The sequence below is a fragment of the Pristiophorus japonicus genome, chromosome 2, assembly GCF_044704955.1.
Source record: "Pristiophorus japonicus isolate sPriJap1 chromosome 2, sPriJap1.hap1, whole genome shotgun sequence".
NCBI lineage: Eukaryota > Metazoa > Chordata > Chondrichthyes > Pristiophoridae > Pristiophorus > Pristiophorus japonicus.
The window spans coordinates 333,478,182-333,504,480 of NC_091978.1; the positions used below are offsets into that span (position 1 = coordinate 333,478,182).

Genomic DNA, 26,299 nt, shown 5'->3' on the forward strand with positions numbered 1-26,299 from the left:
TATCCAATGGGGGTTGCATTGTTTTTTTTTAAAAAAAGTACAACTGAGTAACATGCACTTTACTGCTGAGATTTAGCAATTTCAAAACCAGGGATAAACTATTGATCACATAGTTTGTAAAGCTCATTTCCGTTCTGTTTCTTGGCAATTGTTATTAGTTTGCATTGAACCTTGGCTAGCCACAATTCAGTAAATGTTTTATTTATTTGTCAGTATTTTTACAAAATCAGTTTTAATAAAAGCACATTTTATAACATACATTTAGTGAGATGAAATAAATTGAAACTGAATTCTTTTGCATTTCTTTACACAAAATATATGTCCACAATAACTGTTGATGGTGCTGCCTATTAATTACTGCATGCAAAATAGGAAGAGGCTTGTAAAAATCATGATTTATAGATTGGGTAAACATGCTTAGCCAGTTAAAATGGAGGGGGTCATTCCTGATCCTGATCACATTTTAAACTGGAAACCAGAGCCCAACTGTCTGCAAGTCTTAGCCAGGTCAGTTAATTTTAAAACTTTGGCTTGGGTGCCTATTAAGTTGTACTTGGCTGAAAGTATTCACTGAACCCAGGTATCATGCAAACACCTCTTGTCAATCATTCTATGCAATGGCTCAATCCATTGTATACTTGATCTCTGTTGATTGGTAGCTCTGGCTCCAGGGAGCCTTTGGTCTGAAGTATATACTGGAGACTTTCCTTAATATCTTTAGTTCGGTTTTGGATCAACTTCTTGATTCCATGGGTTGACATAGGAATCATCTCGCCCATACACAGTAACCCCCATGTCACATCCCTGAAAGTCTATGAAAGACAGTTTCTTCCAAACATCTTGTTGTATGACGAGTTCTGAAAGAAATACATTGTAGAAAAAGCTATTTTATTCCTGTCCGATGCAATCTATAACAGTAAGTATTATACTTTTACTTTCTTGCTGCCTTACTGCTTCTGTATTATTTTACTCATAAATCAATCTTATTTGTTTAATCTGAATGGCTTGTCATCCCACATGATTGACGGGATACATTTAAAGGGTGATGGTTGGTCCTGTAACACAACATCATGCTCTCAGCATGCATTAGGACACTGATTACAGTTCACACGGGCTTTGGTGTGCTTATTGAAACTATTATTCTATAAGTACATGTTAAAGTGCGAGAAGAAAGCCTGAATGATGACAAAGCAAATAATAGGAGTCAATTATTTCATTCCTGAACACCCAAAGAGACAAAGGCCTAGAAATGTGATCATGCTGCACCCGCTTTACAGTAGTAAAACAAACGTCTAAGGATCCAATATGGCTGATGATGTGAATGGCTCATTCTGCATTGGATATGCACCGCCAGCCCTATTGGAACATTAGGCACCCAGGGCACAAGCTGGAAAGATTTTAAAGCTTCATTGTCATAGTTAAATAAGGTAGAACCATTTTGTGATTTTTAGTTTGCCCCAGTGCCTGACTCGTCATATGATAAATCATGGCGCTAACAGGCAGAAAAGACTGCTGCAACACTCATAAAACGGCTCAGTCACACCTTACAGATTAGTTGCTGGTTTGTCTTCTTAGGCTGCTGGCTTCTGAGCCTCTTTGGCTATTTTCCCCATTCCACAACCTGGGAACAATCTTTGTTGGTGCTGGACTGCTTTTGTCCTTTTTTTTGAAAACTGTTTTATTGTAGTCATGGGTGGTCAAGTAGCTCTGCCTTTGGGCCTGAAGGATGAAGAGGTGCAGCAAAGAAGGTGGCCATACCCACAGCAGGTCTTCAGTGAGTGCTTCTCCTACCTTAATTTCTCTGAGGAACAATGTTTCAGATGGCTTCACTTCACCAAGGAGGCTGTCACTGAACTATGTTACCTGCTGCAGTCACAACTAGAGACCCAAACCAAAGCATGGGCAGCACTGCCTGTGGCTGTTCACTCCAGCCCTTAACCTCTATGCCATGGACTCATTCGAGGCTGCAAGTGGTATCAGTGACAGATTGCAGTTTGCTATGCACTGGGTGTGTAGGGGGGGGCTTGGCTTCTTCCGGTTGCTGGCTCCTGCCTCATGTTGTGTGCGACCTTCTCCTGTAAGAAAGACAGAAGCATGTTAGTGACAGCCTTGTTGGTGGTTTTGAGCACTTGATTGCCATGGTGGAATCGTGCAGATGGTGTGTACAAGATGCGAGGTGTGGGGAAATCAGGGTTCCAATAGTGGCGAGAGTAGGAAGTGCAGAGTGTGTGTACATAAAAGAAAGACTTGGATTTATATAGCGCCTTTCATGACCACCCGACGTCTCAAAGTGCTTTACAGTCAATGAAGTACTTTGAGTGTAGTCACTGTTGTAATGTAGGAAATGTGGCAGCCAATTTGCGTACGGCAAACAGCCCTAGACAGCAAAGTGATAATGATCAGATAATCTACTTTTTTGTTATGTTTATTGAGGGATAAATATTAGCCAGGACACTGGGGATAACTTGCCCGCTTTTCTTCAAAATAGTGCCATGGGATATTTTACGTCCACCTGAGAGCAGACGGGACCTCGGTTTAATGTCTCATCTGAATGACAGCAACTTTGATAGTGCAGTGCTGAGGGAGCACTGCACTGAGTCTCAGCCTAGATTTTTTTTTTTGTGCTCAAGTCTCTGGAGTGGCTAGAAAAGAACATAGAAACATGAGTAGGCCATTAAGCCCGCGAGTCTGTTCCACCATGCCATTAGATCGTGGTTGTTATGTCTCTAATGTACCTATGAATGACTCCACGAGGCAATGTGTTGTACTCAAACTGTAGTGACCTTGGTCCTTTATTCGTAACTCCAGAGCGAGGCAGCCGCATGGTGGCTACCCTTTTATACAGCCCCTGCCACCAAGTCAGGAAACCCCGGTCTCCACCAGTTGCACCCTCTAGTGGTGCCAGCATGTATATACACAGTGTAAACCTTATTGATATTACATCAGGTAAACAAGTCTCCATCTTATGCAACTATACAGTGACTACACAGGGAGCATATCTATAGTCTGCATATGTAACCGTGGTTGATTTGTATCTTAACTTCATCGACCCGTCTTGGTTCCGCAACCCTTAATACCCTTGCCTAACAAAAATCATTGACCTCAATTTTGACAATTTCATTTGACCTAGCCTCAACAGCTTTTTGGGGGAAGAGTGTTCCAGATTGACACTTTGTGTGATGAAGTACTTCCTGACATCTCCCCTGAACAGACTAGCTCTAATTTTAAGGTTATGTATCATTGTTCTGGATTCCCCCACCAGATGAAATAGTTTATGGGAATGGTAGCATAGAGTGGTTACCTTTCTGGACTAGACTAATGATTCAGAGAATGAGTTCAAATCTCAACCACGGCATCTGGGGAATTTAAATTCAGTTAATTAAATAAATTTGGAATAAAAAGTCAGTAAGTAATGGTGACCACGAAACTACCAAATTGTCAGAAAACCTATCTGGTTCAAGAAGGAAATCTGCCATCCTTACCCAGTCTGGCCTATATGTGACCCCAGACCCACAATGTGGTTGACTCTTAACTGCTCTCTCAAATGGCGCAACAAGCCACTCAATTGTACCAAACTGCTACAAAGAAGTATCGCCACACAGACTGCAGTGGTTCAAGAAGGTGGCTCACCACCACCTTCTCAAGGGCATGTAGGGATGGGCAATACTTGCCAGCGATCCACATTTTGTGAACGAATAAATATCTACCCTATCAATTCCTTTTAATTATCTTAAATACCTCAATTAAATCACCCATTATCTTCTATGCTCAAGGGAGTATAAGCCTAGGCTATGCAATCTGTCCCCATAATTTAGCCCTATTAGTTCCGGTCTCCATTCTGGTGAATCTGTGCTGTAGCCCATCCAAGGCCAATATATCCTTCCTGAGGTGCAGTGCCAAGAACTGAATGCAGTATTCCAGATGGGGTTTAACCAGAACTCTGTACAGCTGTAACATAAATTCCTTTCCTTAAGATAAAGGCCAACATTCCATTAATCTTTAAAATTGTTTTTGTAACTTTGATATCTGTACTTGGACCCCTAAATCTCTCTGCTCCTCCACAGTTCCTAGCTTCTCATTATTTAGAAAATACTCTGATCTATGTTTCTTGGATCCAAAGTGGATGACCTCACATGTCCCTACACTGTACTCCATTTACCATAGTTTTGCCCACTCACTCATCTATCAATGTCTCTTTGCAACTTTCTGCTCCTATCAACACTATTTAACATGCCATCTAACTGTCTCATCAGCAACTTGGATATATGGCTCTATATTCCTTGATCGAAGTCATTTATAAATATAGCAAAGCTGTAGTCCCTGTATAGATCCCTGCGGGACACTACTAGTCACATCCTGCCAATTTGAGTACATACCCATTATTCCATCTCTCTGTCTACTATCTCCTAACCAACTCCCTATCCATGTCAATAGATTGCCTTTAATTCCATGAGCTCTCATTTGTTAACAGTCTCTTATGTGGAACCTTATCGATTGCTTTCTGGAAGTCCATATAAATAAGATCCATAGACATTCCCTTAGTTACCTCTTCAAAAAATTCAATGAGGTTTGTTAGACATGACTTATCCTTTACAAACCCATGCTGGTTCTCACTGATCAGTTCATGTTTGCCCAAATGCTTAGTTACTCTGTCCCTACCAACAGATTCTAATAACTTCCCCACAACAGACATTAGATTAATAGGCCTATAATTTCCTAATTTAATAATTTGCATTTATGGGCCATCAGCAGCAGCAGAATTGTATTCCACCACAATCTGTAACCTCATGACCTGTCATCTCCCTCACTCTACCATTACCACCAAGCCAGCGGACCAACACTGGTTCATCATAACATGAGAACATAAGAACATAAGAATTAGGAACAGGAGTAGGCCATCTAGCCCCTCGAGCCTGCTCCGCCATTCAATAAGATCATGGCTGATCTGGTCGTGGACTCAGCTCCACTTACCCGCCCTCTCCCCGTAACCCTTAATTCCCTTATTGCTTAAAAATCTATCTATCTTTGACTTGAAAACATTCAATGAGCCAGCCTCAACTGCTTCCTTGGGCAGAGAATTCCACAGATTCACAACCCTCTGGGAGAAGAAATTCTTTCTCAACTCGGTTTTAAATTGGCTCCTCCATATTTTGAGGCTGTGCCCCCTAGTTCTAGTCTCCCCCATCAATGAAAACAACCTCTCTGCCTCTATCTTGTCTATCCCTTTCATGATTTTAAATGTTTCTATAAGATCACCCCTCATCCTTCTGAACTCCAAGGAGTAAAGACCCAGTCTACTCAATCTATCATCATAAGGTAACCCCCCCTCATTTCTCGAATCAGCCTAGTGAATCGTCTCTGTACCCCTTCCAAAGCTAGTATATCTTTCCTTAAGTAAGGTGACCAAAACTGCACGCAGTTTTGCACTCCAGGTGCGGCCTTACCAATACCTTATACAGTTGCAGCAACACCTCCCTGCTTTTGTACTCCATCCCTTTCGCAATGAAGGCCAACATTCCATTTGCCTTCCTGATTACCTGCTGCACCTGCAAACTAACCTTTTGGGATTCATGCAATTCTTTGTCAGATCATCTTGTCAGATTACAAACGCCAGAGGTCACCTTGGGCCCATTCAAGGATCACTCTGCGCCAATGCTCTTAGCCAAAAGGCCTAGAGCCACTGCACCGTTCCTGGAAGTACTGCAATACCAGGTTCGTGCCATGGAGGTGGATGTGTGCCCCCCACCCACCTCCTATTTCCAAAAAGCATAGGAGAACCACCTTCCTGATCACAAGGACCCCCAGGTCCCTCTGCACCACAGCATGTTGTAATTTCTCCCCATTCAAATAATATTCCCTTTTACTGTTTTTTTTTTCCCAAGGTGGATGACCTCACACTTTCCGACATTGTATTCCATCTGCCAAACCTTAGCCCATTCGCTTAACCTATCCAAATCTCTTTGCAGCCTCAGTCCTCTACACAACCCGCTTTCCCACTAATCTTAGTGTCATCTGCAAATTTTGTTGCACTACACTCTGTCCCCTCTTCTAGGTCATCTATGTATATTGTAAACAGTTGTGGTCCCAGTACTGATCCTTGTGGCACATCACTAACCACTGATTTCCAACCCGAAAAGGACCCATTTATCCCGATTCTCTGCTTTCTGTTCGCCAGCCAATTCTCTATTCATGCTAATACATTTCCTCTGACTCCGCGTACCTTTATCTTCTGCAGTAACCTTTTGTGTGGCACCTTATCAAATGCCTTTTGGAAATCTAAATACACCACATCCATCGGTACACCTCTATCCACCATGCTCGTTATATCCTCAAAGAATTTCAGTAAGTTAGTTAAACATGATTTCCGTTTCATGAATCCATGCTGCATCTGCTTGATTGCACTATTCCTATCCAGATGTCCCGCTATTTCTTCCTTAATGATCGTTTCAAGCATTTTCCCCACTACCGATGTTAAACTAACCGGCCTATAGTTACCTGCCTTTTGCCTGCCCTCTTTTTTAAACAAACAGAGGCGTTACATTAGCTGCTCTCCAATCCGCTGGTACCTCCCCAGAGTCCAGAGAATTTTGGTAGATTATAACAAATGCATCTGCTATAACTTCTGCCATCTCTTTTAATACCCTGGGGTGCATTTCATCAGGACCAGGGGTCTTGTCTACCTTCAGTCCCATTAGTCTGTCCAGCACTACCTCCCTAGTGATAGTGATCATCTCAAGGTCCTCCCTTCCCACATTCCTATGACCAGCAATTTTTGGCATGGTTTTTGTGTCTTCCACTGTGAAGACGGAAGCAAAATAATTGTTTAAGGTCTCAGCCATTTCCACATTTCCCATTATTAAATCTCCCTTTTCATCTTCTAAGGGACCAACATTTACTTTAGTCACTCCTTTCCGTTTTATATATCTGTAAAAGCTCTTACTATCTGTTTTAATGTTTTGCGCAAGTTTACCTTCGTAATCTGTCTTCCCTTTCTTTATTGCTTTTTTAGTCATTCTTTGCTGTTGCTTAAAATTTTCCCAATCCTCTAGTTTCCCACTAACCTTGGCCACCTTATACGCATTGGTCTTTGATTTGATACTTTCCTTTATTTCCTTGGTTATCTACGGCTGGTTATCTCTTCTCTTGCCGCCCTTCTTTTTCACTGGAATATATTTTTGTTGCGCGTTATGAAAGAGCTCCTTAAAAGTCCTCCACTGTTCCTCAATTGTGCCACGTTTAGTCCTTGTTTCCAGTCTACTTTAGCCAACTCTGCCCTCATCCCACTGTAGTCCCCTTTGTTTAAGCATAGTACGCTCGTTTCTGACACAACTTCCTCATCCTCAATCTGTATTACAAATTCAACCATATTGTGATCACTCATTCCAAGAGGATCTTTTACGAGGAGATCGTTTATTTTTCCTGTCTCGTTACACAGGACCAGATCCAAAATGGCTTGCTTCCTTGTAGGCTCTGTTACATATTGTTCAAAGAAACAATCCCGTATGCATTCTATGAATTCCTCCTCCAGGCTACCCCCTGCGATTTGATTTGACCAATCGATATGTAGGTTAAAATCCCCCATAACTACTGTTCCTTTTTCACATGCCTCCATTATTCCCTTGATTATTGCCCGCCCCACCATGAAGTTATTATTTGGGGGCCTACAAACTACGCCGACCAGTGACTTTTTCCCCTTACTATCTCTAATCTCCACCCACAATGATTCAACATTTTGTTCATTGGAGCCAATATCATCCCTCACAACTGCCCTGATATCATCCTTTATTAACAGAGCTACCCCACCTCCTTTCCCTTCTTGTCTATCTTTCTGAATCGTCAGATACCCCTGTATGTTTAATTCCCAGTCTTGGCCACCTTGCAACCATGTTTCTGTAATGGCCACCAAATCATACCCATTTGTAATGATTTGTGCCGTCAACTCATTTACTTTATTTCTAATGCTGCGTGCATTTAGGTAGTGTTTTCATCCTAGTTTTTAAACCATGATTTTTAATTTTTACCCCTCCTGCAGCCCTTTTATATTCAGTGGCCCTTTTTGTTTCTTGCCTTTGGTTTCTCTGCCCTCCACTTTTACTCATCTCTTTTCTGTCTTTTGTTTTTGTTTCCCTCTGTCTCCCTGTATTGGTTCCCATCCCCCTGCCATATTAGTTTAACTCCTCACCAACAGCACTAGCAAACACTCCCCCTAGGACATTGGTTCCGTTCCTGCCCAAGTGCAGACCGTCCGGTTTGTACTGGTCCCACCTCCCCCAGAACCTGTTCCAATGCCCCACGAATTTGAATCCCTCCCTGCTGCACCACTGCTCAAGCCACGTATTCATCTGTGCTATCCTGCAATTCCTACTCTGACTAGCATGTGGCACTGGTAGCAATCCCGAGATTACTACTTTTGAGGTCCTACTTTTTAATTTAACTCCTAGCTCCTTAAATTCATCTCGTAGGACCTTATCCCTTTTTTTAAACCTATGTCGTTGGTACCAATGTGCATCACGACAACTGGCTGTTCTCCCTCCCTTTTCAGAATGTCCTGCACTCGCTCGGAGACATCTTTGACCCTTGCACCAGGGAGGCAACATACCATCCTGGAGTCTCGATTGCGGCCGCAGAAACGCCTATCTATTCCCCTTATGATAGGGGATTCAATCACTATCGCTCTCCCACTCTTTTTTTATGCCCTCCTGTACAACAGAGCCAGCCATGGTGCCATGAACTTGGCTGCTGTTGCTTTCCCCTAATGAGTCATCTCCCTCAACAGCACTCAAAACAGTGTTCAATGAGGAGTGTAGAAGAGCATGCCAGAAGCAGCATCAGGTGTACTTAAAAATGAGGTGCCAACCTGAGGAAGCTGTAACACAGGACTACATGCACGCTTAAAAAGCGAAAGCAGCAGGTCATAGACAAGGATAAGCGATCCTACAATCAACAGATGAGATCCAAGTTCTGAAGTCCTGCCACATGCAGTCATAAATGGTGGTGAACTATTAAATTAATGGGAGGGAGGAGAGTCCATGAATATCACCATCCTCAATAATGTCGGAGCCCAGCACGTGATTGCAAAAGACAAGGCTGAAACATTTGCAACCATCTTCAGCCAGAAGTGCCGAGTGGATGATCCATATCGGCCTCCTCCTGAGGTCCCCACCATCACAGAAGCCAGTCTTCAGCCAATTTGATTCACGCCATGTGATATAAAAAAACGGTTGAGCACATTGGATGCAACCAAGGCCAGCTGTTATGCTGAAGACTTGTGCTCCAGAAACTACCCGTGTCTCTAGCTAAGCTGATCCAGTATAGCTACAACGTTGATATCTATCAATGTGGAAAGTTGCCCAGGTATGTCCTGTCCACAAAAAAGACAAATCCAATCCGGCCAATTACTGCCCCATCAGACTATTCTCAATCATCAGCAAAGTGTTGGAAGGTGTCGTTGACAGTGCTATCAAGTGGCACTTACTCACCAATAATCTGCTCACCGATGCCCAGTTTGGGACAAAAGAACTGAATTCTAGAGGTGAGGTGAGAGTGATTGCCCTTGACATCAACGCAGCATTTGACCAACTGTGGCACCAAGAAGCCCTAGTAAAACTGAAGTCAATGGGAATCAGGGGGCAAACTCTCCACTGGCAGGAGTCATACCGAGCACAACGGAAGATAGTTGTGGTGGTTGGAGGTCAATCATCACAGCCCCAGGCCATGCTGCAGGAGTGCCTTAGGGCAGTGTCCCAGGCCCAACCATTTTCAGCTGCTTCATCAATGACCTTCCCTCCATCATGAAGTCAGCAGTGGGAATGTTCGTTGATGACTACATGGTGTTCAGTGCCATTCGCACTTCCTCAGATAATGAAGCAGTCCATGCCCGCATGTAGCAAGAACTGGATGACATTCAGGTTTGGGCTGATAAGTGGCAAGTAACATTCATGCCACACAAGTGGCAATCAATTACTATCTCCAACAAGCAAGAGTTTAACTACTGTCCCTTGACATTCAATGGTATTACTATCGCCAAATCCCCCATCATTAACATCCTGGGGGGTCACCATTGACCAGAAACATAACTGGACCAACCACATAAATACTGTGGCAACAAGAGCAGGTCAGAGGCTGGGTATTCTGCAGTGAGTGTCTCACCTCCTGAATCCCCAAAGCCATTCCACCATCTACAAGGCACAAGGATGGAATACTCTCCACTTGCCTGGATGAGTGCAGCTCCAACAACATTCAAGAAGCTCGACACCATCCAGGACAGGCAGCCCGCTTGATTGGCACCTCATCCACCACCTTAAACATTCACTCCCTGCACCACCGGCGTACTGTGTCTGCAGTGTGTTCCATCTACAAGATGCACTGCAGCAACTCGCCAAGGCTTCCACTGCAGCACCTCCTAAACCTCTATCCCTAGAAGGACCAGGACAGCAGTTGCATGGAAACACCACCACCACCTCTACATTCCCCTCCAAGTCACACACCAGCCTGACTTGAAAGTATATTGCCATTTCTTCATCGTCGTTGGGTCAAAATTCTGAAACTCCTTCCCCAACAGCATTGTGGGAATACCTTCACTACAAGGACTGCAGCAGTACAAGGCGGTGGCTCCACACCACCGTCTCAATGGCAATTAGGGATGGGCAATAAATGCTGACCTTGCCAGCAATGCCCACATCCCAAGAATAAAAAAATAATATAGTGTCTTTAATGTAGTAAAACATTAGGCACATCATCAAACAAAATTTGACACCGAGCTACATAAAGAGCTAATAGGACGGGTTTTAAGAAACTTCTTAAGGAAGGAGTGGTAGAAAGGCAGCAAGGTTGAGGGATGGAATTCCAGAGCTTAAGGCCCAGGCAACTGAAGGCATAGCCACCAATGATGAAGCGATTAAAATCAGTGATGTGCAAGAAGCCAGAAGCTTATAGGGCTGGAGGTGCTTACAGAGATAAGGTGGGACGAGGCCATAGAGAGATTTGATAATATGGATGAAAATGTTAAAATTGAGGCATTGCTGGACTGGGAGCCAATGTAGGTCAGTGAGCACAGGGCTGATAGGCTCTATTACCCTTCTTTAATAATGATAGAGTGACATTGGCAATTTTCTGATCCATGGGGACTATTTCTGCATGAAGAGCATTTTGGAAGATCATGACTAAAGGATCTACAATTTCCTCACCTACTTCTCTGGGGTGGAAACCATTAGTTCCAGGAGTTTTGTCTCTTTAGTCCCATTACTTTTTTAAATTTAGATTTTAAATCCCTCCAACTTCCACCATACCAAATTAAAAAACTTAGGGCTAGACTTTACACTTCACATCACCCATCTAAGGTCCATCTATCGCCCAAAACGGACCTCTATTGCCCATTTTCAACAAAAAATGAAAACTAGGGCCAAATCATCGCTGGAAAAATAGACCAAGTTTTGGCTCTCTTCGCTGACATGATTGCCGACATAAGGCCCATCCCAACTTTCGTCACATAGCCGGCACTTTGCTGGGCTGATGGAAGGCCGAAAATATCGCTGAGAAATAGTTGCTTTTCCTGGACTTTATAGAAGGATGCCATTTTGAAGATCGGAGGAAGGGTGGAGGCAACAGAAAAAAAGGAGCTAAATAGTTGAGTTATTTAGAGAGTTATTTATAGATAGATCAACTCAGATTATTATATTATGGCATATATAGTGATAGTTTCTAGTGTATAGGCATTTTTTTGGTGAAGTGCTTTTATAGATAGTGAAAATAATTATTGATATTGTTGGGACCTATTAGACTGACTGGTATACGTTGTAGAGAGTAGAGAGTAGAGATTAGTTTAATTTAGTAAAAGTAATTATTGATAGTGATGGGGCCTATGCCTTTCTCTACCATTACTTGTAACTGCTCACATGCTGGTTTCTGAAAGGATCAATTGAAGAGGTGGCAGAGTAATGCGTAGACAGAGACGGAGACAGAGGCAGCGAGTGTACAGCAACAAAGCAATCTTACTTCAACTTGTCTGAAAACGTGTGTCTTAGGAGGCTGCGATTCCAGGAGGAGGTCATCGATGAGATTTGCCAACTCGTCAAAGGTGATCTGCAGCCTTCCAGCACCATCCGTTGAGGTGAAGGTTACTGCTGCCCTAGCCTTCTACGCATCGGGATCTTTTCAGGCTTCAGCTGGCGACATCTGCCATATCTCTCAGCATGCCACACACTGCTGCATTCGGCAGGTGACGGAAGCCCTTTACGCTCGCAGGATGGACTTCATAAGCTTCCCAATGACCAGGAGGCACAGACTGAGAGGGCTTTCGGTTTCTACAGAATATCACACTTCCCTAAGGTACAGAGAGCAATAGACTGCACACACATTGCCCTGAAAGCACCCTTAAAGAACGCAGAGGTGTTTCGTAACAGAAAAGGGCTCCACTCCCTAAATGCGCAACTCTTTGTCGACCACAACCAAATAATCATGACAGTAAATGCTACATTTCCCGGCAGCATCCATAATGCGCACAGCCTACGTGAAAGTGCTATCCCTGACCTGTTTGACAAACAGCCAGGAGGTTATGGTTGAATGCTGGGAGATAAGGGATATGGACCTGCCAGTTGACTGATGACCCCTCTGCATAATCCCATCACTGAAGCAAAGAAGCGTTACAATGAAAGTCACATAGCGACACGCAACATCATTGAAAAGACAACTGGAGTCCTAAAGCAGCGCTTCAGATGCCTGGATCATTCAGGTGGCAGCCTACAGTACCACCCTGACCAGGTCGCTGAGTTTATTGTGGTGTGTTGCATGCTGCATAACCTAGCTATAAGGAGAGGACAAGTAATGCCAGATCAGGCTGCAGGTCCATCTCTAGAAGGAGGGGAGATGGAAGAGCCAGCCAGCGAGGATGAAGAGGAGGAAGAGGCAGAAGAGGAGGCAGGCGAAGACCTTCGGAAGGGCAATCAGCCTGGTGATCTAACACCGGTACCACCACCCCCTCCCGAAGACCAATACCCAGTGGCAGTTATGCAGCTGCTAAGCTGTTGCGTCAGCAGCTCATTTATGAACACTTTGCATGAACTTACATTGTGGATATTCACATTTACAGTTTCGGTTAATCAAAAGTTTCATTTGTGTGCGGTTTCATTTTTGCCCTGCATTAATGCTTAGCTTAAGTAAAGTGAAACTCGAATAAAAGACTGAACAAATAATGATGAACAACTGTAAATATGTTATGCTTAATGTAACAGAGAAGGCACAATTGTTGAACTCAATACATTTTTTAAATTAATGCATTAATTCTCCCCAACCCCAAACCACCATGAACAAAATACAAAACTTGTAAAAATATTAACAATTTAACAATGTAATTGAAAAACACACCCCTCTCCCTACCTGCGGCCACATTTCCCTCCAGGTCCTTTCCCACCCTGTGTTTTTACCCCACCCACCCGTTTTAGTCTACACAGACTGACACGAATGTGGTGTGCAGCGTGGGACGGCAAGACTTCCTGCAGTGGTGGAGGTGACGGAGTGCATGCAGAAGCCTGAGGCTCCACTTCAGAGTCAGGAGGAACTGTGTCCTCCGTACTCGCTTGAGTGTTAGGGGTCTCACTCCGAGCCAACACAACACTTTGTGGTGCAGCGCCGTGTCCAGCCAGCAAAGTATGCCGAAGGGCAGTCTATTTTCGAATCGCCTCCAAGGTCTCCCGTGCTATCTCCGTTTGCACAGAAGACCAGTTGGAGAAGTTAAGTGTTGAACTGGCTCCAGGTTGTTGAGAACTGGCTCCAGTTCGTGGAGAAATCCTTGAACCCCTGGATAAGGTCGCAACCGACTCCCTGCACAGGGATATCAAGCACTCCGTCTGCATGTCTGAGGTAGGCGAGTGCTCACCTCGCTGACCCGACCTCAGTGGGGTCGTCGTGTGCAAAATGTTGCGCCTTGGTGTAGCCAGCTCACACCGCTTGGTCCCGGTGCCTCATCTCTCTCAATAGAGATGACCGCAGGTTCTTTCTCCCCCCCCCCCCCCCCACCCCACAACAATGGTCAATTCCTCATCATCCTCCTCCTGGGGGTGAGGAAATCTTTCTTCCTCCTCACTAAACTGTTCATTCCCCTCCTCCTCCGAGGTGGTTGCTGCTGATGGTGCAGGTGGAGTGGACGGCTGAAGTGACACTACTTTCTCAGGTTGACCTTAAAAACACGAATGACATTTTTAAATAACTTATTAGAACATTAACGGTGATTAATAGGAAACATTCCATATCAATACTTTTCACTACCTTATATGCACAAGGGCTGCCATGACATTCGTGCATCAAGAGTACATCACAAGTATATTGCATTATAATTACATGCGTAACTAAGATAGATTTTTAAGTTCACATTACTCATGCGACTCAAGGCTGGGTTCGGCTAGACCACGGATCGTGACCGAACGGCTATCATGTCCCACCAACACGACCGCAAGCTCCTCAATTTCTGTTAGAGGTTGGAGCAGAGCAGAGCAGAGCCGCTCCCCATCCTCCTCTACTCAGAATGATTGATAGATATCTTCTTCTGCAAATGAGAAGAGAGCATGGCATGGCATAAGCTAATGGACTTGGTAATAAACATTTAAGACTGACAGACTTAAAGTCAATGCAAGAGATGCAATGTTCGATTAAAAATTTGCATTGCATGGAAAATACAACTTACTGTTAGAATGCATAAATTCATTCATAAATTAATACAATAAATTAAAATGTAAAGCCATAAATTCAAGCTTCCAATTAAAATTTGCATGCATCATTAAAATATTACATAACATTTTAAATATAACATGCAACTTACTCTTGCTGCTGCCAACAAGCTATTCCATCGTTTCTGGACTGGTCAGGTGTCCTCATCTCGTGGGATGCAGATATGATGACATTGGCAATCTCCTGCCAGATTTTTTGGTAGACATGGGGTGGAGGTTTCCCATGTCCACCCCGCGTCAAGTCGTCCCACCTGTCATACACAATGTTGAGCGGTGCTTTGTTTGCCTTGTCGCTGAAAGTTTTACCCTTTTCTTTTCATTTTCATGCTCCATTACGATATACAATTTTAATATTCAAGTTTAATCTAAATGTCATCAATATCCAGCCTCTTCAACAATAACACTAATATACATTATTGTAACTAAAATAATTTTTGATAAAAACAAATACAAAATTCCTAAATTCTCCTCTGCTTCTCTTCACTCGCGGTGTGCATTCTGAGCATGTGTGATAACCCCTGACCCCTCAAAACACGGCAAAGAAATTCCACACATGCGCAGAACAACGTTGCTAGGGAAGTTTTTTTTTTACTTCAGTTTTCGGTGGGCGATCGAGAGATAGTCAAAAAATCACATCGGCCATTTGACATCGCCGTGGTAAGGCCGAGTGGAAAATCGCAAAAAGAAATGGGCCTTGTACTAGCGATCAGCAAGGCCGAGACATCGCTGGAACAAGGTCCATTTTTTTCAGCCTTAGCCACCTAGTGGAAAGTCTAGCCCTTAGTTCGTGACTCGCCCATCTCCCTCTCAAACCCAATATCCAATTCAATCATGTTTCTATTAGCTAGGTGTTCCCTTACAGTTAGATTGTTGACTAATTCAGACATTACTCATCACTAAATCTAAAATGCCTATTCTCTTGTTGGTTCAAAACTGGCTTGAACACAAGAAATTTGCTGCCTTTTTGCTTCTCCCAGTCTGTGAAAATTAAAGTTACCCATTGCAAGAAGGAGGAGGTGGTGAAGTGAAGTGGAATGCAGCGATTGCAGGAGCATGAAGGGAAGCATTGAGTAGTGATGGTGCAGGCATGAGGAGAAAGTAATTGATCGGAGAGGCAAGATTCATCTTTTGACAACACTGGTGACATAACTGAACATTTTCCAGCATTGACGTCATGTCCTTGGAGCTAACCTCCTGGCATTGACTTCCTCAGCAACCAGCCAATAATACTAACTCAGTCCTGAACAGTTGAAAAACTGTCACTCACTGGTAGTGGGAGCAGACCAAAGATCAGGAAAGATCATCATACTATTAAAAATCTCAAACAACGGTCCTCTTCATCACATGACTCCTGTGCATCTAGAGAGGATTTGTGAATGAGTTTAAACTTGCAACATTTATAAAATGTCCATTTTGAATATGACATAAATGGATTTATTTGGTGATCGAGTAATTTGTACTCAAGGCTAATCACTTAAAATCATCATAGACAGTCCCTCAAAATCAAGGAAGACTTGCTTCTACTGAGTTCTCAGGTGGCTGTACAGTCCAATGTGGGAATTACAGTCTCTAACAGGTGTGACAGTCGTTGAAGGAAAGGGTGGGTGGGAGTCTGGTTTGCCGCATGCTCCTTCCGCTGTATGCGCTTAGGTTCTGCATGCTCTTGGCGACGAGACTCAAGGTGCTTAGCGCCCTCCTGGATGCTCTTCCTCCACTTTGGGCGGACTTGGGACAGGGATTCACAGGTGCCGGTGGGGAGGTTACACTTAATCAAGGAAGCTTTGAGGGTGTCTTTGAAGCGTTTTCTCTGCCCACATGGGGCTCGCTTGCTGTGTAGGAGTTCCGATTAGAGCACTTACTTTAGGAGTCTTGCGTCGGGCGTGTCGGACATGCGGACAACGTGGCCCGCCTAACGGAGCTTGTCAAGTGTGGTCAGTGCTTCGATGCTGGCCGAGGCAGTGCGCCTATCCTTCCAGTGGATTTGCAGGATCTTGCGGATATTCCATCAGTGGCATATGGAGATTTATTTTGAGATTGAGTGTTGTAGCAATGAGACACTATGGGCTTGTGAACCAGGTAGTACCAAAGGCAGTCACATGTTGCAGCACATCTCGGAAAGTAATGTGGGCATTTTGCCCCTAGAAAATTCACTAGAAATATCAACTTGATCCGGCCAGCTGAACTGCATTTTGCCAACAGCTCAGTGGCCATCCTTCAATAGATTGGGGAGTCCAATCAGCCTCCATTAATTCTTTCAAATACAGAAGTGGTACAAACTCTAGCAATTAAGATGGTGGATTCTGAAAGATACAAGGTTACAGAAATCTGCACTTTCCTCATTTCCATAATATCGGCAAGCTGCAGACACCAATCGGTTAAATTATAGAAATTTCTCCCCCATGGTAATTAGCACCTTTAAAGCAACATTATTTTGTGCAAATGCACAGTAGACTTACATTAAATTAAGATTCAAAGTAAAAAAAAAAAACAAGAGTCAAAATAAATACAAGGTACACTTGTTGCAGTTAAACTATTTATTTCAGCAAAAGTTCATAAAATAAAGCTCCACCCCATCCCATCCCATCCGTTATATGGCAAGCCATCCAGTAGAAATCTATATAAACTTGATATCATAGCATCTTTTTGTGGAAAGAAGCATTTCATCCAATAAACTCATCAACGTTCAGGTACAAATGGTTTATCCAGAATAATCACACCAGTAATAAATATAAAACATCCCACTGGCAATCATACACAAAGAATTCTTAAAGCAGGAATGGCGCATGAAAAAACACCTTCCCAAAAGTGATGAGGCTCAAAATCACAAGATGGTGTACAGTTTTCCTTGTGCCTCTTCAAATACTGTACCGACAATAATACTCATTAGAATTTTTTGATAATCAGTCATTATTTAAAAATAATTTAATGCTTTTTCTTGGTAGATTTAGTTTCTCATTGTGGAAGATGATGGTGGGAAGCATTACAATGCACTTGATAGTACCAGCTCATTTACACTTCACACAATGTGACAAAAACACTCAAATATGAAAGGTGCATACCTCAAGAGGCCCTCAGCTTAATTGTACAAGCAAGATTGTCAACAATTTGAATTCCGTCATAAACTCTAATTGACAGACTATGATGTTCTTATGGAAAGATTAGTTTGTAATATAATCACTTTAAATTTATTTGCAATCAATAATCTATTTATACATTACCCTACGAGGATTAAAAAAAAAAGTATGTTCAAGAGTCAGACTATTAAATAAATAAATCAATTGCTACTTTAGAACTTTTTTGGCATTTACCAGTCAGATTAAAACAGATTATTGCTGGAAAACATAGTTTTACATCACACACAGACATTAACACTTCGAAGATGTTAGTACATGGAACGTCCTGGTGAGGTCTACCAGGCTACCTGGCACCAAGAACGGTTTTCCCTCCAATTCCATGGTGTATTTTATCATTGATAATAGACTCATGGAAGTTTCCACAACAGTAATCCCAATTTAACGTTCAGATGACAACATATAGCTAAACCACTCAAACCTTTTTTTTCTCACAGTTGAGGCGATTGCAGCCTTGTAATTACTTCCAAGTAACCTTATTCACTACAGTAAATTAAAAAATCACTGACAATTCAAGAACAAATTCTGCTTGAAACTTTTGTAGAGGTTTATGAAACTGTGTACATTAGCAGCAATAACAAAAAGACAAACTGTAATGAAACATTTTTTAAAGGAATACATTTTCAAGTTATGTCACATGCTGCACTCCAAAGGGAAAACTGAACATCTCACATCAAATTTAAATACATTTCAATGAAGTACCATTTCAATTACTGTATTATGGATATTATAAATAAATTATCCACATTTATGCCATCAAACACAAGACAACCTGAAACAATTTTGATGGTATATTTATACTGAAAATGGACCCACCCTGAATGTCAGTCATATAATGTTAATAGGTTCCTATTTACAAATAAGAAATCCATTGCATAATCTCATTTCTTCCAATTAATCCCAAATGCTACTTCACAGGTTTCACGCATTTTATTCTATTTATTGAAGTTCAGGGTAAACACTGTGTTGGGATCTTGTAACATCTCTTTTATCCTTTCATGAAATTGCTCTCTGTAGTGGTTGAATTCCATGATGCTGGATGGCCCCACCTTGAACCAGAACTGATCAAACTCATGCATCAGGTAACCTAAAACAAGATGGAAACTATTATTCATAAAGACTGGCTATATCACATAATGCTTCTCTTCCACCCTGTCCATTTACGACTACTTCTTAAAAATCTACATGTGCTCACTTGCATGTCTAACTGAATGCCTATAGTAATCTGCCAAGGTGCACAATCCTCTGTTGCCATGATTAAAATATTCAGCTGTGTAATCTGCACTCAGTATTTGAAATCCAAGAGGACAGATTAAGTGAAAGAATGGTTTAAGAAAACATTTGTGGACTTAAAAAAAAAAATCACAATTTCAGGTTTTACACACATATGGGTCACTGGGAAGGAAGAATTCAATTTTGAGCCTATCACCAGATTACCATAGCAACAACTTGCAATTATATAGCGCCTTTAATGTAGTAAAATGTCCAAAGGCGCTTCATACTGGATTATACTGGAAAGTGTCAGAAGCAAACAGTCAGTGTTTCAAATCCCTATATGGTTTGTATCATTTTTGAAACGCATAAAAATCAACCCATATATACATTAATCAAGTAAAATATCTAATATGATTTCCAAAATAGTTGTATACTTCTTCCTATATTTAAAAGATATAAATAAAACTACCCATTGATTTCAGTTATGAATGCGCTAATGACTACCAAGTAATGCCTATGCAAATACTGCACATATTCAGTAATAAACAATATAACAAGCCATTAAATAACAGTATGGTCAAAACAGTACAGATAGCTAAACAGCAGAGGAAAAAACTTTAATTTACAGCAATGCTAAAGTTAGTGACTCATCTTCAATACTAGTGTTGCTTCTGCTGTAATTTTTCAAAATAATAGATGCTCACTTTAATTGTAGTGAAAGACTGTTGAATGTCAGGTGACCTAAAGGGAAGCATGTCAGCAGTGAATCTGCCTCCCAAAGTTCTTTAGTATAGAACATATTTAAATCTTTCATGTAGACCATTTATTGCAATATGATTATAGATTCTGAACAATGAGATTTTTATTTTTAATGTACAACAAAATGTCTAAATTTGGTTAAGTTAACCTACATTTTTGGCAACATAGCAACTCAGTGAGACACAGCAGTCACAGAAAGGCATCTGTAATCACATCTGGAAATATAGCCACTTAAAATGCTGCATTTTACAAAGAAAATCAAGTGTGCAATCTGCAGACTTGAGCCCACTTCTCAATTTATTTAGACACCCAAATATTGTCAAAAATAAAGTGGGTCACTTTTTGAAAAGCGCATGACAGTTTGCTGACATTAGATGGTTTAATTTAAGCAGTTCACTGCTGTTCCCACCATGGATTTCTCCCTGCAATTTCCTAAGTAGTAAGTTACCAATCTCAGTTGTGTGATTTTATGAAAATGATCCAGATCAAGGTCAGAGTGAGTTGACCATACGAGTAATGAAGAAAATCCAATTTCTCATGTCGGACGTGTAAAATCATACGAAAATAATATGGGGTCTGAATGTGCAAATTACAAGGATGTCCCTTTGGGAAACAAAAATGTTCAGTTATTCATCTGCCATTAATGTGTGTAGTGAGGTATCTAAAGCATGACCCATTTGGCAAACACGCTGTCAATCTAAAACTGGGATATGCTACAACAGTCAGATACATAACTATTGCTAGAAATTAACTATTTTCATATGGCTGTATTAAATTAACAGGGCATATTTTAATTTTGAAAAATTTACACCAAATTGGATATTATAGAGATGGGTATCTGTGAAAATGGACACAGTAACATTGCAGCAAACAAAATATATTCTGCACTAGTGAGAAGTTGTGGAAGGAAACATTTTAAAGCACTTACAATAAAACTGATGGAAATGATGTAACTGAGGAACTCCAGACACCAGGTTGTAGAAATGAGGCTTTAGTAAGCCACTCTTCAGCATACTGTAAGCCATTTCAGTGAGATTTATTCCAACTATAGCATAGGAATATCTGGAATCGGGAACACATTATAAAATAGCTTTAGCTGTCAAACTGATTTAAATAACCTGACTATATTCTGGAGCTCACAAAGGGAAACATTTTTAATCTATGAAACAAACTTAGTTTATTGCAGATGTAATACAAATTACTTTCTGTACAACGAAAGAATTGAATAAGGCCATCTTCAACTCATTTTTAATCTCAATTTTATTTGCATATTTCCAATGCATTGGCAACTTATTTCAGGTCTCCACTCTCATCCTGAGCGGCTCTGTTATACACACTGGTTGATAAAGTAATTTAAGATCCATTTTTCCAAGGGTTAGTAAAAGCAGTTGAATTATTCTGTTTTTTCTTTATGTAATTAAACAATTAAATCACAATAAATGAAAGTGCCATTGAGAGACACCTTGAATGTGACTTCATCATACCCAGTTTACAAATTCAGTGATATTTTTACAGCAAGAATCCACACCCAAAAGGTAATGGCCATCAGATGACTAATTTGGAAGTTGCAAATGTGAGATTTCATTATTTTCCTTCTTAAAAAAAAGTTAGCGTCTAATCTGGCTTTCATTTAAGATACTGAAGTGAGATATTTATGGTACAAAAATCACAAACTCAGTTAAGGCTATTGTAAGAAATCAGTGCTACTAGTTGTCATTTTAGATTATATTTAGATGGAATTACCTCACTATTTTGAAAGTGAGATTTTAAACAGACCTCAAAAGGAGCCACCATGCCCAAGTTAAGTTCCCAAATATTTTTGCTAACCTTTTCCTTGTAAAATGAATGAGATGGAGTAAAAAACAACATAACATGCTTTCACTTACCCTATTTTGGGGTGATTTGAATGTGAAAGAGTCTGGCGAGCTGTTTCTGTGTAGTGTTCCCCAAAGTACCTAAAAGGGTTATAATCATCGCAAGTTAAAAATCACACGTCACTCAGTGTAAAAATCTGACACAATTTAGCTTTTCTTCTTCCTTCTATGAAGCAAAGTACCCTGTACATCACCAGAGTTAGCACAGGGAAAAATCAACTGTAACTCATTTTTGACATTAGAACATCACATGTTTTGCTTTCCCAGGTGTATCAAAGGCAATCAATGTACCAGGACTTTAAAAAAAAATATATAGGAGGCTAAATAATTCGAACAATGCGACTGATACAATTTGCATCTCTCAAACAGACCATCTATCTTGCCATCAAACAATGTTTCTGGTAGTTCAGTAGGAGCTTCACTGGGACACACACACACACACACTCACTCACTCAACTCGACAAAAAAGGAATCGCAGCTAATTAAGTCTTTTGCCACTAGATTAATTAAAATGTTAATATATTTTAAATTAACGCTTCAATTCACTGCAAAAACCTTACATTTTTTTTTTAAAACACATAAGCCCTGATTTTAACTCTGGATACAAGTGCCACATTGGGGGTGGGGTGGGAAGAGCAACAAGCTTGCACAGCTGCCCCAGCAAGAAACCTGGGCCACTTTAACCCCCAGGTAGCATTACCATTTTCCAGCAAGTTTCCTGCCTGATCTTGGTGGGCATGACGAGGAAGCCAGCAGGAGGGATCGGCATTCCGCACAGCTGGAGACAGCCGCCGGGAACCCATGAGAGCACTTACCCAAGGCACGTGTTCAGGGGAGGAGGAGAGGCTGGGATGGCTTCACTGTCAGAGGCGGGGCGGTGGGCATAAACCCAGGGCAGCGGTGGTTCAACATTTCATTGTGGAGCCCAGAGGAGCGCACACTACTTCTAGCCCTGGAACCTTCTGGAACCAGCTTCCCCGGCTGTGATCGGTACTATGCGTGACTTGTGTGGCCCAGGTTTGAAATAGCATTGGGGTCTGAATGATGCCAGTGGACCCAGCTGTTGAATATTTATGAGGTCCTCGCCTGCTTGTGATGGGAGTCTCTCACACCTCCCGAAAGTTAAAACAGTGGGCAGCAGGATTGCAGTACTAATGGGGAGGTCTGTACTCCGACCCTATTTTAACCTCACCCGTACTCTCCATTCTCGTCGGGTGCGAAGGTTAAAATTGGGGCTATAATCACCGTTTAATTATTAAAGGGCAAAATTGAGGACTTTAAACTGAACAGATGCCAAGGCATAACAAACATATTAGTCAGATCAGATCATTGCTGAAGTGGACAGACTGATATCAAAGTCTTTCTGTTTGCTAGGTCCAAAGATTTACTTAGCAGACCAATTTTTTCCAATTGATGTAACTGAACACAAGTCTGAACCAGTTAAAAGTTAGATCATAAAATTATAGTCCAGAATGTTTAAGATGTATGGGGTTACTTAACTCGTGTGTTTTAAAAGGTTTGAGGCTACTTATATACTACATAAAGATATATGAGGACTTACACTAGATTGTATAACCCCAGCATTCCCATTCCTCTGAAGTCAGTTTTAGGATCATCACCTTGAAAACCAATGTCACCCCATTGCTTAGTGATTCTTGACTCCAGGTGCACATGAGGCATCAGCACATTCCACAGCTAAAAGTCATGGAAGAAATAAGTAAATAGTAAATGTGATAATCCAGTGAACTAGGAAACTGCAACAAAGAAAATCCTTAGTGCAAATTGTAATTATTAAAAGAAAAATGGAGGACTTTAAACAGAATAGTTTCTGTTTCAAGGCTGATTGGTTATGGGCGACGACAGAACAGTTCCAGAAAGTCACTTATTTGATCCTAGGCTCCTCAATCACACCAGGACAAACCAAGCATTATCCAGTTTTGTTCAACTCATGAATTTTTGGAAAATTACCACTTTTCATCCAAGTTAAGTTTTTTTGTTCACAAGTGGAAAGAAAGCTTGTGAAGATACAAATGGCATTCACCTTAAATAACAGACCCATGCTTCTCTTTAAACCTCGTTTCAGCACATTCCTAGCAAAAATCTGGGAAATGATTCTACCCTTTACTTTGCACCCATTGGAATAAATTTTGGGGCAGTGCACGGTATAGCCCTTGCACATAAAATGTCAGTCTCAGCATAGAAACATAGAAAATAGATGCAGGAGTAGGCCATTTGGCCCTTCGAGCCTGCACCATCATTCAATAAGATTATGGCTGATCATCACCTCAGTATCCCTTTCCTGCTTTCTCTCCATACCCCTTGATCCCTTTAGCCATAAGGGCCATATCTAACTCCCTCTTGAATATATCCAATGAACTGGCAGCAGAGAATTCCATAGGTTAACAACTCAGTGAAGAAGTTTCTCCTCCTCTCAGTCCTAAATGGCTTACCCCTTATCCTTAGACTGTGTCCCCTGGTTCTGGACTTCCCCAACATCGGGAACATTCTTCCTGCATCTAACCTGTCCAGTCCCGTCAGTATTTTCTATGTTTCTATGAGATCCCCTCTCATCCTTCTAAACTCCAGTGAATATAGGCCCAGTCAATCCAGCCTCTCCTCATATGTCAGTCCTGCCATCCCAGGAATCAGTCTGGTGAACCTTCGCTGCACTCCCTCAATAAAAGCAAAATGCAAGCTCTTTTCTTTCAGCAAAAACAGGAGAGAAGTAGATATGAGTGACATATCATAGAAAATTACAACACAGGAAGCCATTCGGCCCAGCCTAATCTTACCTTCCAGCACGAGGTCTGTAACCCTGTAAGTCATGGCTCTTTAAGTGCTCATCCAAGTACTTTTTAAAATGTGATGAGTGTTTCTGTCTGTACCATCCTTTATCACCTTAAAATAAATCCCTAAATATTGCAGCCTTGCAAGACAAGGTTGCCTGAATAAATAATGAGACTGAAGATAAGTAAGGAAAATATACCTTTATTAGCATATCTTCATGTTCCTTGTTTGAAGAGTCAAATGGCTGCTTCCGTAGGTTTTCTACATCAACAAAGAGTTTTTTAAAGCCGGAGATTTGAAGCAAGCAAATCTGTAAACTTAACTTGAACCTAAGAAAAAAAGTATACCAATAAAGGAACTTGTCAGCCTTTTTAAAATTCGGTTTTACATAAAACCTCATCTCTCAGCAATCCAACTAATTATGCAACTGGATTTAAAAGAAAAACAAAATCAGTTGCATTGATCTTTTCATGTAAAATGATTACAATGTGGATTTTACTGGTTGCTGTAGTGCAGTGTGTCAAAAAGTGTGTTATTTGCTGTATTATAATATTTTAGATCAAAATATTTTGCAACAAAATGAATTAGATTTAAAAAGAAATGTTAACTATTTTATTTAATGTTCTTATCTTCGGTATCCTTGCTTTAATAACTGACAGAATTGAGACGATAGGGAGACAATCATGCTGAGATCGACAGATTTTTGTTAGGCAAGAGTATCAATGGATACCAAGAAACATAGAAACATAGAAAATAGGTGCAGGAGTAGGCCATTCAGCCCTTCTAGCCTGCACCGCCATTCAATGAGTTCATGGCTGAACATGCAACTTCAGTACCCACTTCCTGCTTTCTCGCCATACCCCTCGATCCCCCTAGTAGTAAGGACTTCATCTAACTTCCTTTTGAATATATTTAATGAATTGGCCTCAACTACTTTCTGTGGTAGAGAATTCCACAGGTTCACCACTCTCTGGAAGAAGTTTCTCCTCATCTCGGTCCTAAATGGCTCACCCCTTATCCTTAGACTTTGACCCCTGGTTCTGGACTTCCCCAACATTGGGAACATTCTTCCTGCATCTAACCTGTCTAAACCCATCAAAATTTTAAACGTTTCTATGAGGTCCCCTCTCATTCTTCTGAACTCCAGTGAATACAAGCCCAGTTGATCCAGTCTTTCTTGCTTGGTCAGTCCCACCATCCCGGGAATCAGTCTGGTGAATCTTCGCTGCACTCCCTAATAGCAAGAATGACCTTCAAGTTAGGAGACCAAAACTGTACACAATACTCCAGGTGTGGCCTCACCAAGGCCCTGTACAACTGTAGCAACACCTCCCTGCCCCTGTACTCAAATCCCCTCGCTATGAAGGCCAACATGCCATTTGCTTTCTTAACCGCCTGCTGCACCTGCATGCCAACCTTCAATGATTGATGTACCATGACACCCAGGTCTCGTTGCACCTCCCCTTTTCCTAATCTGTCACCATTCAGATAATAGTCTGTCTCTCTGTTTTTACCACCAAAGTGGATAACCTCACATTTATCAACATTATACTTCATCTGCCACGCATTTGCCTACTCACCTAACCTATCCAAGTCACTCTGCAGCCTCATAGCATCCTCCTCGCAGCTCACACTGCCACCCAACTTAGTGTCATCTGCAAATTTGGATATACTACATTTAATTCCCTCGTCTAAATCATTAATGTACAATGTAAACAATTAGGGCCCCAGCACAGAACCTTGCGGTACCCCACTAGTCACTGCCTGCCATTCTGAAAAGTACCCATTTACTCCTACTCCTGTCTGAAAACCA

General features: G+C 41.6%; 1 protein-coding gene across 2 annotated transcripts in view; it reads right to left on the reverse strand.

Moving 5' to 3' along the window:
- Positions 1 to 17,264: 17,264 nt before the first annotated feature.
- elmod2 (ELMO/CED-12 domain containing 2) overlaps positions 17,265 to 26,299 on the reverse strand; it is a 52,568-nt gene continuing 43,533 nt past the window's right edge. For both annotated transcript variants that reach the window (XM_070865413.1, XM_070865419.1), the window contains exons 5-9: positions 24,686 to 24,815; positions 23,261 to 23,394; positions 21,712 to 21,780; positions 20,754 to 20,887; positions 17,265 to 18,938 (exon numbers count right to left, since the gene is read on the reverse strand). In XM_070865413.1, coding sequence (XP_070721514.1) covers positions 18,787 to 18,938; positions 20,754 to 20,887; positions 21,712 to 21,780; positions 23,261 to 23,394; positions 24,686 to 24,815 — 619 coding nt within the window. In that variant the 3' untranslated portion in view covers positions 17,265 to 18,786. The remainder of the gene's footprint in view (positions 18,939 to 20,753; positions 20,888 to 21,711; positions 21,781 to 23,260; positions 23,395 to 24,685; positions 24,816 to 26,299) is intronic.